Raw genomic sequence first — 13050 nt, forward strand, 5'->3', positions numbered from 1 at the left:
TTGTTAAGCTAACCAAACTAGCAGTCCTAGCTTGTTTAGCTAACCAAACTATCAGTCCTATAGCTTATACAGCTAACCAAACTATCAGTCCTAGAGCTTGTTCAGCTAACCAAACTATCAGTCCTATAGCTTGTTTAGCTAACCAAACTATCAGTCCTAGCTTGTTTAGCTAACCAAACTAGCAGTCCTAGCTTGTTTAGCTAACCAAACTATCAGTCCTATAGCTTGTTTAGCTAACCAAAGAAGCAGTCCCGGATTGTTTAGCTAACCAAACTAGCAGTCCTATAGCTTGTTTAGCTAACCAAACTAGCAGTCCTATAGCTTGTTTAGCTAACCAAACTAGCAGTCCCAGCTTTTTTAGCTAACCAAACTATCAGTCCTATAGCTTGTTTAGCTAACCAAACTAGCAGTCCTATAGCTTGTTTAGCTAACCAAACTATCAGTTCTATAGCTTGTTTAGCTAACCAAACTAGCAGTCCTATAGCTTGTTTAGCTAACCAAACTAGCAGTCCTATAGCTTGTTTAGCTAACCAAACTATCAGTCCTATAGCTTGTTTAGCTAACCAAACTATCAGTCCTATAGCTTGTTTAGCTAACCAAACTAGCAGTCCTATAGCTTGTTTAGCTAACCAAACTAGCAGTCCTATAGCTTGTTTAGCTAACCAAACTAGCAGTCCCAGCTTGTTTAGCTAACCAAAATATCAGTCCTATAGCTTGTTTAGCTAACCAAACTATCAGTCCTATAGGTTGTTTAGCTAACCAAACTATCAGTCCTATAGCTTGTTTAGCTAACCAAACGATCAGTCCTATAGCTTGTTTAGCTAACCAAACGATCAGTCCTATAGCTTGTTTAGCTAACCAAACAAGCAGTCCCGGATTGTTTAGCGAACCAAACTATCAGTCCTAGCTTGTTTAGCTAACCAAACTAGCAGTACTAGCTTGTTTAGCTAACCAAACTAGCAGTCCCAGCTTGTTTAGCTAACCAAACTAGCAGTCCCAGCTTGTTTAGCTAACCAAACTAGCAGTCCCAGCTTGTTTAGCTAACCAAACTATCAGTCCTATAGCTTGTTTAGCTAACCAAACTATCAGTCCTATAGCTTGTTTAGCTAACCAAACTATCAGTCCTATAGCTTGTTTAGCTAACCAAACGATCAGTCCTATAGCTTGTTTAGCTAACCAAACAAGCAGTCCCGGATTGTTTAGCTAACCAAACTAGCAGTCCTATAGCTTGTTTAGCTAACCAAACTAGCAGTCCTATAGCTTGTTTAGCTAACCAAACTATCAGTCCTAGCTTGTTTAGCTAACCAAACTAGCAGTCCTAGCTTGTTTAGCTAATCAAACTATCAGTCCTAGCTTGTTTAGCTAACCAAACTATCAGTCCCAGCTTGTTTAGCTAACCAAACTAGCAGTCCTATATCTTGTTTAGCTAACCAAACTATCAGTCCTAGCTTGTACAGCTAACCAAACTAGCAGTCCTATAGCTTGTTTAGCTAACCAAACTAGCAGTCCAATAGCTTGTACAGCTAACCAAACAAGCAGTCCCGGATTGTTTAGCGAACCAAACTATCAGTCCTAGCTTGTTTAGCTAACCAAACTAGCAGTACTAGCTTGTTTAGCTAACCAAACTAGCAGTCCCAGCTTGTTTAGCTAACCAAACTAGCAGTCCCAGCTTGTTTAGCTAACCAAACTAGCAGTCCCAGCTTGTTTAGCTAACCAAACTATCAGTCCTATAGCTTGTTTAGCTAACCAAACTATCAGTCCTATAGCTTGTTTAGCTAACCAAACTATCAGTCCTATAGCTTGTTTAGCTAACCAAACGATCAGTCCCGGATTGTTTAGCTAACCAAACTAGCAGTCCTATAGCTTGTTTAGCTAACCAAACTATCAGTTCTATAGCTTGTTTAGCTAACCAAACTAGCAGTCCTATAGCTTGTTTAGCTAACCAAACTAGCAGTCCTATAGCTTGTTTAGCTAACCAAACTATCAGTCCTATAGCTTGTTTAGCTAACCAAACTATCAGTCCTATAGCTTGTTTAGCTAACCAAACTAGCAGTCCTATAGCTTGTTTAGCTAACCAAACTAGCAGTCCTATAGCTTGTTTAGCTAACCAAACTAGCAGTCCCAGCTTGTTTAGCTAACCAAAATATCAGTCCTATAGCTTGTTTAGCTAACCAAACTATCAGTCCTATAGGTTGTTTAGCTAACCAAACTATCAGTCCTATAGCTTGTTTAGCTAACCAAACGATCAGTCCTATAGCTTGTTTAGCTAACCAAACGATCAGTCCTATAGCTTGTTTAGCTAACCAAACAAGCAGTCCCGGATTGTTTAGCGAACCAAACTATCAGTCCTAGCTTGTTTAGCTAACCAAACTAGCAGTACTAGCTTGTTTAGCTAACCAAACTAGCAGTCCCAGCTTGTTTAGCTAACCAAACTAGCAGTCCCAGCTTGTTTAGCTAACCAAACTAGCAGTCCCAGCTTGTTTAGCTAACCAAACTATCAGTCCTATAGCTTGTTTAGCTAACCAAACTATCAGTCCTATAGCTTGTTTAGCTAACCAAACTATCAGTCCTATAGCTTGTTTAGCTAACCAAACGATCAGTCCTATAGCTTGTTTAGCTAACCAAACAAGCAGTCCCGGATTGTTTAGCTAACCAAACTAGCAGTCCTATAGCTTGTTTAGCTAACCAAACTATCAGTCCTAGCTTGTTTAGCTAACCAAACTAGCAGTCCTAGCTTGTTTAGCTAATCAAACTATCAGTCCTAGCTTGTTTAGCTAACCAAACTATCAGTCCCAGCTTGTTTAGCTAACCAAACTAGCAGTCCTATATCTTGTTTAGCTAACCAAACTATCAGTCCTAGCTTGTACAGCTAACCAAACTAGCAGTCCTATAGCTTGTTTAGCTAACCAAACTATCAGTCCTAGCTTGTTTAGCTAACCAAACTAGCAGTCCTAGCTTGTTTAGCTAACCAAACTATCAGTCCCAGCTTGTTTAGCTAACCAAACTAGCAGTCCTATCTTGTTTAGCTAACCAAACTATCAGTCCTAGCTTGTACAGCTAACCAAACTAGCAGTCCTATAGCTTGTTTAGCTAACCAAACTAGCAGTCCAATAGCTTGTACAGCTAACCAAACAAGCAGTCCCGGATTGTTTAGCTAACCAAACTAGCAGTCCTATAGCTTGTTTAGCTAACCAAACTAGCAGTCCCGGCTTGTTTAGCTAACCAAACTAGCAGTCCCGGCTTGTTTAGCTAACCAAACTAGCAGTCCAATAGCTTGTACAGCTAACCAAACAAGCAGTCCCAGCTTGTTTAGCTAACCAAACTATCAGTCCTATAGCTTGTTTAGCTAACCAAACTATCAGTCCTATAGCTTGTTTAGCTAACCAAACTATCAGTCCTATAGCTTGTTTAGCTAACCAAACGATCAGTCCTATAGCTTGTTTAGCTAACCAAACGATCAGTCCTATAGCTTGTTTAGCTAACCAAACTATCAGTCCCAGCTTGTTTAGCTAACCAAACTATCAGTCCTATAGCTTGTTTAGCTAACCAAACTATCAGTCCTATAGCTTGTTTAGCTAACCAAACGATCAGTCCTATAGCTTGTTTAGCTAACCAAACGATCAGTCCTATAGCTTGTTTAGCTAACCAAACAAGCAGTCCCGGATTGTTTAGCTAACCAAACTAGCAGTCCTATAGCTTGTTTAGCTAACCAAACTAGCAGTCCTATAGCTTGTTTAGCTAACCAAACTATCAGTCCTAGCTTGTTTAGCTAACCAAACTAGCAGTCCTAGCTTGTTTAGCTAATCAAACTATCAGTCCTAGCTTGTTTAGCTAACGAAACTATCAGTCCCAGCTTGTTTAGCTAAACAAACTAGCAGTCCTATATCTTGTTTAGCTAACCAAACTATCAGTCCTAGCTTGTACAGCTAACCAAACTAGCAGTCCTATAGCTTGTTTAGCTAACCAAACTAGCAGTCCAATAGCTTGTACAGCTAACCAAACAAGCAGTCCCGGATTGTTTAGCTAACCAAACTAGCAGTCCTATAGCTTGTTTAGCTAACCAAACTAGCAGTCCTATAGCTTGTTTAGCTAACCAAACTAGCAGTCCCGGCTTGTTTAGCTAACCAAACTATCAGTCCTATAGCTTGTTTAGCTAACCAAACTATCAGTCCTATAGCTTGTTTAGCTAACCAAACTATCAGTCCTATATCTTGTTTAGCTAACCAAACTATCAGTCCTAGCTTGTACAGCTAACCAAACTAGCAGTCCTATAGCTTGTTTAGCTAACCAAACTAGCAGTCCAATAGCTTGTACAGCTAACCAAACAAGCAGTCCCGGATTGTTTAGCGAACCAAACTATCAGTCCTAGCTTGTTTAGCTAACCAAACTAGCAGTACTAGCTTGTTTAGCTAACCAAACTAGCAGTCCCAGCTTGTTTAGCTAACCAAACTAGCAGTCCCAGCTTGTTTAGCTAACCAAACTAGCAGTCCCAGCTTGTTTAGCTAACCAAACTATCAGTCCTATAGCTTGTTTAGCTAACCAAACTATCAGTCCTATAGCTTGTTTAGCTAACCAAACTATCAGTCCTATAGCTTGTTTAGCTAACCAAACGATCAGTCCTATAGCTTGTTTAGCTAACCAAACTAGCAGTCCTATAGCTTGTTTAGCTAACCAAACTAGCAGTCCTATAGCTTGTTTAGCTAACCAAACTATCAGTCCTAGCTTGTTTAGCTAACCAAACTAGCAGTCCTAGCTTGTTTAGCTAACCAAACTATCAGTCCCAGCTTGTTTAGCTAACCAAACTAGCAGTCCTATATCTTGTTTAGCTAACCAAACTATCAGTCCTAGCTTGTACAGCTAACCAAACTAGCAGTCCTATAGCTTGTTTAGCTAACCAAACTAGCAGTCCAATAGCTTGTACAGCTAACCAAACAAGCAGTCCCGGATTGTTTAGCTAACCAAACTAGCAGTCCTATAGCTTGTTTAGCTAACCAAACTAGCAGTCCTATAGCTTGTTTAGCTAACCAAACTAGCAGTCCCGGCTTGTTTAGCTAACCAAACTAGCAGTCCCGGCTTGTTTAGCTAACCAAACTAGCAGTCCAATAGCTTGTACAGCTAACCAAACAAGCAGTCCCAGCTTGTTTAGCTAACCAAACTATCAGTCCTATAGCTTGTTTAGCTAACCAAACTATCAGTCCTATAGCTTGTTTAGCTAACCAAACTATCAGTCCTATAGCTTGTTTAGCTAACCAAACGATCAGTCCTATAGCTTGTTTAGCTAACCAAACGATCAGTCCTATAGCTTGTTTAGCTAACCAAACTATCAGTCCCAGCTTGTTTAGCTAACCAAACTATCAGTCCTATAGCTTGTTTAGCTAACCAAACTATCAGTCCTATAGCTTGTTTAGCTAACCAAACGATCAGTCCTATAGCTTGTTTAGCTAACCAAACGATCAGTCCTATAGCTTGTTTAGCTAACCAAACAAGCAGTCCCGGATTGTTTAGCTAACCAAACTAGCAGTCCTATAGCTTGTTTAGCTAACCAAACTAGCAGTCCTATAGCTTGTTTAGCTAACCAAACTATCAGTCCTAGCTTGTTTAGCTAACCAAACTAGCAGTCCTAGCTTGTTTAGCTAATCAAACTATCAGTCCTAGCTTGTTTAGCTAACGAAACTATCAGTCCCAGCTTGTTTAGCTAAACAAACTAGCAGTCCTATATCTTGTTTAGCTAACCAAACTATCAGTCCTAGCTTGTACAGCTAACCAAACTAGCAGTCCTATAGCTTGTTTAGCTAACCAAACTAGCAGTCCAATAGCTTGTACAGCTAACCAAACAAGCAGTCCCGGATTGTTTAGCTAACCAAACTAGCAGTCCTATAGCTTGTTTAGCTAACCAAACTAGCAGTCCTATAGCTTGTTTAGCTAACCAAACTAGCAGTCCCGTAGCTTGTTTAGCTAACCAAACTATCAGTCCTATAGCTTGTTTAGCTAACCAAACTATCAGTCCTATAGCTTGTTTAGCTAACCAAACTATCAGTCCTATAGCTTGTTTAGCTAACCAAACTATCAGTCCTATAGCTTGTTTAGCTAACCAAACAAGCAGTCCCGGATTGTTTAGCTAACCAAACTAGCAGTCCTATAGCTTGTTTAGCTAACCAAACTAGCAGTCCTATAGCTTGTTTAGCTAACCAAACTATCAGTCCTAGCTTGTTTAGCTAACCAAACTAGCAGTCCTAGCTTGTTTAGCTAATCAAACTATCAGTCCTAGCTTGTTTAGCTAACGAAACTATCAGTCCCAGCTTGTTTAGCTAAACAAACTAGCAGTCCTATATCTTGTTTAGCTAACCAAACTATCAGTCCTAGCTTGTACAGCTAACCAAACTAGCAGTCCTATAGCTTGTTTAGCTAACCAAACTAGCAGTCCAATAGCTTGTACAGCTAACCAAACAAGCAGTCCCGGATTGTTTAGCTAACCAAACTAGCAGTCCTATAGCTTGTTTAGCTAACCAAACTAGCAGTCCTATAGCTTGTTTAGCTAACCAAACTAGCAGTCCCGGCTTGTTTAGCTATCCAAACTATCAGTCCTATACCTTGTACAGCGAACCAAACTAGCAGTCCTATAGCTTGTTTAGCTAACCAAACTAGCAGTCCTAGCTTGTACAGCTAACCAAACTAGCAGTCCTATAGCTTGTTTAGCTAACCAAACTAGCAGTCCAATAGCTTGTACAGCTAACCAAACAAGCAGTCCCAGCTTGTTTAGCTAACCAAACTATCAGTCCTATAGCTTGTTTAGCTAACCAAACTATCAGTCCTTTAGCTTGTTTAGCTAACCAAACTATCAGTCCTATAGCTTGTTTAGCTAACCAAACTATCAGTCCTATAGCTTGTTTAGCTAACCAAACTAGCAGTCCTATAGCTTGTTTAGCTAACCAAACTAGCAGTCCTATAGCTTGTTTAGCTAACCAAACTAGCAGTCCCAGCTTGTTTAGCTAACCAAACTATCAGTCCTATAGCTTGTTTAGCTAACCAAACTATCAGTCCTATAGCTTGTTTAGCTAACCAAACTATCAGTCCTATAGCTTGTTTAGCTAACCAAACAATCAGTCCTATAGCTTGTTTAGCTAACCAAACAATCAGTCCTATAGCTTGTTTAGCTAACCAAACGATCAGTCCTATAGCTTGTTTAGCTAACCAAACAAGCAGTCCCGGATTGTTTAGCGAACCAAACTATCAGTCCTAGCTTGTTTAGCTAACCAAACTAGCAGTCCTAGCTTGTTTAGCTAACCAAACTAGCAGTCCTAGCTTGTTTAGCTAACCAAACTAGCAGTCCCAGCTTGTTTAGCTAACCAAACTAGCAGTCCCAGCTTGTTTAGCTAACCAAACGATCAGTCCTATAGCTTGTTTAGCTAACCAAACAAGCAGTCCCGGATTGTTTAGCTAACCAAACTAGCAGTCCTATTGCTTGTTTAGCTAACCAAACTAGCAGTCCTATAGCTTGTTTAGCTAACCAAACTATCAGTCCTAGCTTGTTTAGCTAACCAAACTAGCAGTCCTAGCTTGTTTAGCTAACCAAACGATCAGTCCTATAGCTTGTTTAGCTAACCAAACAAGCAGTCCCGGATTGTTTAGCTAACCAAACTAGCAGTCGTATAGCTTGTTTAGCTAACCAAACTAGCAGTCCTATAGCTTGTTTAGCTAACCAAACTATCAGTCCTAGCTTGTTTAGCTAATCAAACTATCAGTCCTAGCTTGTTTAGCTAACGAAACTATCAGTCCCAGCTTGTTTAGCTAAACAAACTAGCAGTCCTATATCTTGTTTAGCTAACCAAACTATCAGTCCTAGCTTGTACAGCTAACCAAACTAGCAGTCCTATAGCTTGTTTAGCTAACCAAACTAGCAGTCCAATAGCTTGTACAGCTAACCAAACAAGCAGTCCCGGATTGTTTAGCTAACCAAACTAGCAGTCCTATAGCTTGTTTAGCTAACCAAACTAGCAGTCCTATAGCTTGTTTAGCTAACCAAACTAGCAGTCCCGGCTTGTTTAGCTATCCAAACTATCAGTCCTATACCTTGTACAGCGAACCAAACTAGCAGTCCTATAGCTTGTTTAGCTAACCAAACTAGCAGTCCTAGCTTGTACAGCTAACCAAACTAGCAGTCCTATAGCTTGTTTAGCTAACCAAACTAGCAGTCCAATAGCTTGTACAGCTAACCAAACAAGCAGTCCCAGCTTGTTTAGCTAACCAAACTATCAGTCCTATAGCTTGTTTAGCTAACCAAACTATCAGTCCTTTAGCTTGTTTAGCTAACCAAACTATCAGTCCTATAGCTTGTTTAGCTAACCAAACTATCAGTCCTATAGCTTGTTTAGCTAACCAAACTAGCAGTCCTATAGCTTGTTTAGCTAACCAAACTAGCAGTCCTATAGCTTGTTTAGCTAACCAAACTAGCAGTCCCAGCTTGTTTAGCTAACCAAACTATCAGTCCTATAGCTTGTTTAGCTAACCAAACTATCAGTCCTATAGCTTGTTTAGCTAACCAAACAATCAGTCCTATAGCTTGTTTAGCTAACCAAACAATCAGTCCTATAGCTTGTTTAGCTAACCAAACGATCAGTCCTATAGCTTGTTTAGCTAACCAAACAAGCAGTCCCGGATTGTTTAGCGAACCAAACTATCAGTCCTAGCTTGTTTAGCTAACCAAACTATCAGTCCTAGCTTGTTTAGCTAACCAAACTAGCAGTCCCAGCTTGTTTAGCTAACCAAACTAGCAGTCCCAGCTTGTTTAGCTAACCAAACGATCAGTCCTATAGCTTGTTTAGCTAACCAAACAAGCAGTCCCGGATTGTTTAGCTAACCAAACTAGCAGTCCTATTGCTTGTTTAGCTAACCAAACTAGCAGTCCTATAGCTTGTTTAGCTAACCAAACTATCAGTCCTAGCTTGTTTAGCTAACCAAACTAGCAGTCCTAGCTTGTTTAGCTAATCAAACTATCAGTCCTAGCTTGTTTAGCTAACCAAACTATCAGTCCCAGCTTGTTTAGCTAACCAAACTAGCAGTCCTATATCTTGTTTAGCTAACCAAACTATCAGTCCTAGCTTGTACAGCTAACCAAACTAGCAGTCCTATAGCTTGTTTAGCTAACCAAACTAGCAGTCCAATAGCTTGTACAGCTAACCAAACAAGCAGTCCCGGATTGTTTAGCTAACCAAACTAGCAGTCCTATAGCTTGTTTAGCTAACCAAACTAGCAGTCCTATAGCTTGTTTAGCTAACCAAACTAGCAGTCCCGGCTTGTTTAGCTAACCAAACTAGCAGTCCCGGCTTGTTTAGCTAACCAAACTAGCAGTCCTATAGCTTGTTTAGCTATCCAAACTATCAGTCCTATACCTTGTACAGCGAACCAAACTATCAGTCCTATAGCTTGTTTAGCTAACCAAACTAGCAGTCCTAGCTTGTACAGCTAACCAAACTAGCAGTCCTATAGCTTGTTTAGCTAACCAAACTAGCAGTCCAATAGCTTGTACAGCTAACCAAACAAGCAGTCCCAGCTTGTTTAGCTAACCAAACTATCAGTCCTATAGCTTGTTTAGCTAACCAAACGATCAGTCCTATAGCTTGTTTAGCTAACCAAACGATCAGTCCTATAGCTTGTTTAGCTAACCAAACAAGCAGTCCCGGATTGTTTAGCTAACCAAACTAGCAGTCCTATAGCTTGTTTAGCTAACCAAACTAGCAGTCCTATAGCTTGTTTAGCTAACCAAACTATCAGTCCTAGCTTGTTTAGCTAACCAAACTAGCAGTCCTAGCTTGTTTAGCTAATCAAACTAGCAGTCCTAGCTTGTTTAGCTAATCAAACTATCAGTCCTAGCTTGTTTAGCTAACCAAACTATCAGTCCCAGCTTGTTTAGCTAACCAAACTAGCAGTCCTATATCTTGTTTAGCTAACCAAACTATCAGTCCTAGCTTGTACAGCTAACCAAACTAGCAGTCCTATAGCTTGTTTAGCTAACCAAACTAGCAGTCCAATAGCTTGTACAGCTAACCAAACAAGCAGTCCCGGATTGTTTAGCTAACCAAACTAGCAGTCCTATAGCTTGTTTAGCTAACCAAACTAGCAGTCCTATAGCTTGTTTAGCTAACCAAACTAGCAGTCCCGGCTTGTTTAGCTAACCAAACTAGCAGTCCCGGCTTGTTTAGCTAACCAAACTAGCAGTCCTATAGCTTGTTTAGCTATCCAAACTATCAGTCCTATACCTTGTACAGCGAACAAAACTATCAGTCCTATAGCTTGTTTAGCTAACCAAACTAGCAGTCCTAGCTTGTTTAGCTAACCAAACCAGCAGTCCTATAGCTTGTTTAGCTAACAAAACGATCAGTCCTATAGCTTGTTTAGCTAACCAAACGATCAGTCCTATAGCTTGTTTAGCTAACCAAACAAGCAGTCCCGGATTGTTTAGCTAACCAAACTATCAGTCCTAGCTTGTTTAGCTAACCAAACTAGCAGTCCTAGCTTGTTTAGCTAACCAAACTATCAGTCCTATAGGCTTGTTTAGCTAACCAAACTATCAGTCCTATAGCTTGTTTAGCTAACCAAAGAAGCAGTCCCGGATTGTTTAGCTAACCAAACTAGCAGTCCTATAGCTTGTTTAGCTAACCAAACTAGCAGTCCTATAGCTTGTTTAGCTAACCAAACTAGCAGTCCCAGCTTTTTTAGCTAACCAAACTAGCAGTCCTATAGCTTGTTTAGCTAACCAAACTATCAGTCCTATAGCTTGTTTAGCTAACCAAAGAAGCAGTCCCGGATTGTTTAGCTAACCAAACTAGCAGTCCTATAGCTTGTTTAGCTAACCAAACTAGCAGTCCTATAGCTTGTTTAGCTAACCAAACTAGCAGTCCCAGCTTTTTTAGCTAACCAAACTATCAGTCCTATAGCTTGTTTAGCTAACCAAACTATCAGTCCTATAGCTTGTTTAGCTAACCAAACTAGCAGTCCTATAGCTTATACAGCTAACCAAACTATCAGTCCTAGAGCTTGTTCAGCTAACCAAACTATCAGTCCTATAGCTTGTTCAGCTAACCAAACTATCAGTCCTATAGCTTGTTCAGCTAACCAAACTATCAGTCCTATAGCTTGTTTAGCTAACCAAACTATCAGTTCTATAGCTTGTTTAGCTAACCAAACTAGCAGTCCTATAGCTTGTTTAGCTAACCAAACTAGCAGTCCTATAGCTTGTTTAGCTAACCAAACTAGCAGTCCTATAGCTTGTTTAGCTAACCAAACTAGCAGTCCTATAGCTTGTTCAGCTAACCAAACTATCAGTCCTATAGCTTGTTTAGCTAACCAAACTAGCAGTCCCAGCTTGTTTAGCTAACCAAACTATCAGTCCCGGCTTGTTTAGCTAACCAAACTATCAGTCCTATAGCTTGTTTAGCTAACCAAACTATCAGTCCCATAGCTTGTTTAGCTAACCAAACTAGCAGTCCTGTAGCTTGTTTAGCTAACCAAACTAGCAGTCCTAGCTTGCTATTATGAAAATCGAATTCAACAACACCAATAAATGTTTTCAATTTGACCTTCAAAAGCAGCTGAAAACATAGAACTTGTAAGAATGAACTGTAACCATTGAATTCTACCGTGCTGAGTCCGTTACATGGAAATAATGCCCTTTCAAGCCAATCAGAAACATGTATTCAACAATGTCCTGGTATAAACACATATAAACTCAGCAGAAGAATATGGAGCATTATAAGCACTGAAATAGACCCAGGGTTTTTTTCTGGATAAAAAAGGGGCTTAGACGGTGACCATGGCTGGCATGTTTTCAGTTTTAAAGCACATTTCCTGCAATTCTACAAATTTTTACATGGATCTGAGAGAACAGGCTGCAGTTTCACACCTCGTTTCCTGTAAATCTATACCTTTTGCCATGGAGCTGAGAGAACAGGCTGCAAATCACATCTAATTTCCTGTAAATCTATACCTTTTGCCATGGACAATGCTGTGATCTTTTAATCAAAACATAACCACGTCAATACTGATAACTTTCAATCACTTATTTTGGTGATTGTTTAGTTTCTCAAAGATTGTAGGATATTATTATAATATACACTACCGTTCAATAGTTTGGGGTCACTTAGAAATGTCCTTGTTTTTGAAAGAAAAGCAATTTCTTTTGGTCCATTAAAATAACATCAAATTGATCAGAAATACAGTAGATGACTATTGTAGCTGGAAACGGCTGATTTGTAATGGGATTGTTGACTGCGTCCTTCATCAGACTGACTAAATGTGTGTGTGTTGACTGCGTCCCCTACCTGGCTCTCCAGACACATCTGTCCAGTAACGGTGGCAGCGATGCGTTCCTGCTGCTGCTTCTGTTCTCTCAGACTGGACTGCTGCTCTCCAAGACTGCTCTCTAGCGCCACCAGCTCATCCTGGTGGACAATACAGGTACTGCATCAACCCAGTTCCACTACTGTACACAGTAACAGCTCCCCCTACAGGACAATACAGGTACTGCATCAACCCAGTTCCACTACTGTACACAGTAACAGCTCCCCCTACAGGACAATACAGGTACTGCATCAACCCAGTTCCACTACTGTACACAGTAACAGCACCCCCTACAGGACAACACAGGTACTGCATCAACCCAGTTCCACTACTGTACACAGTAGCAGCTCCCCCTGTAGGACGATACAGGTACTGCATCAACCCAATTCCACTACTGTACACAGTAACAGCTCCCCCTACAGGACGATACAGGTACTGCATCAACCCAGTTCCACTACTGTACACAGTAACAGCTCCCCCTACAGGACAATACAGGTACTGCATCAACCCAGTTCCACTACTGTACACAGTAACAGCTCCCCCTGTAGGACAATACAGGTACTGCATCAACCCAGTTCCACTACTGTACACAGTAACAGCTCCCCCTACAGGACAAGACAGGTACTGCATCAACCCAGTTCCACTACTGTACACAGTAACAGCTCCCCCTACAGGACGATACAGGTACTGCATCCTCAAATCTCTACTGTACAA

The 13050-nt window shown here is 40.5% G+C and overlaps 1 protein-coding gene across 2 annotated transcripts in view; it reads right to left on the bottom strand.

Moving 5' to 3' along the window:
* ercc5 (excision repair cross-complementation group 5) overlaps positions 1-13050 on the bottom strand; it is a 47510-nt gene that overhangs the window by 29924 nt on the left and 4536 nt on the right. For both annotated transcript variants that reach the window (XM_045711302.2, XM_082971279.1), the window contains one exon: positions 12318-12437. In XM_045711302.2, the coding sequence (XP_045567258.2) occupies positions 12318-12437 (120 nt within the window). The remainder of the gene's footprint in view (positions 1-12317; positions 12438-13050) is intronic.

The sequence above is a fragment of the Salmo salar genome, unplaced genomic scaffold, assembly GCF_965601325.2.
Source record: "Salmo salar unplaced genomic scaffold, fSalSal1 ptg000231l, whole genome shotgun sequence".
In the NCBI taxonomy this organism is placed as follows: Eukaryota; Metazoa; Chordata; class Actinopteri; order Salmoniformes; family Salmonidae; genus Salmo; species Salmo salar.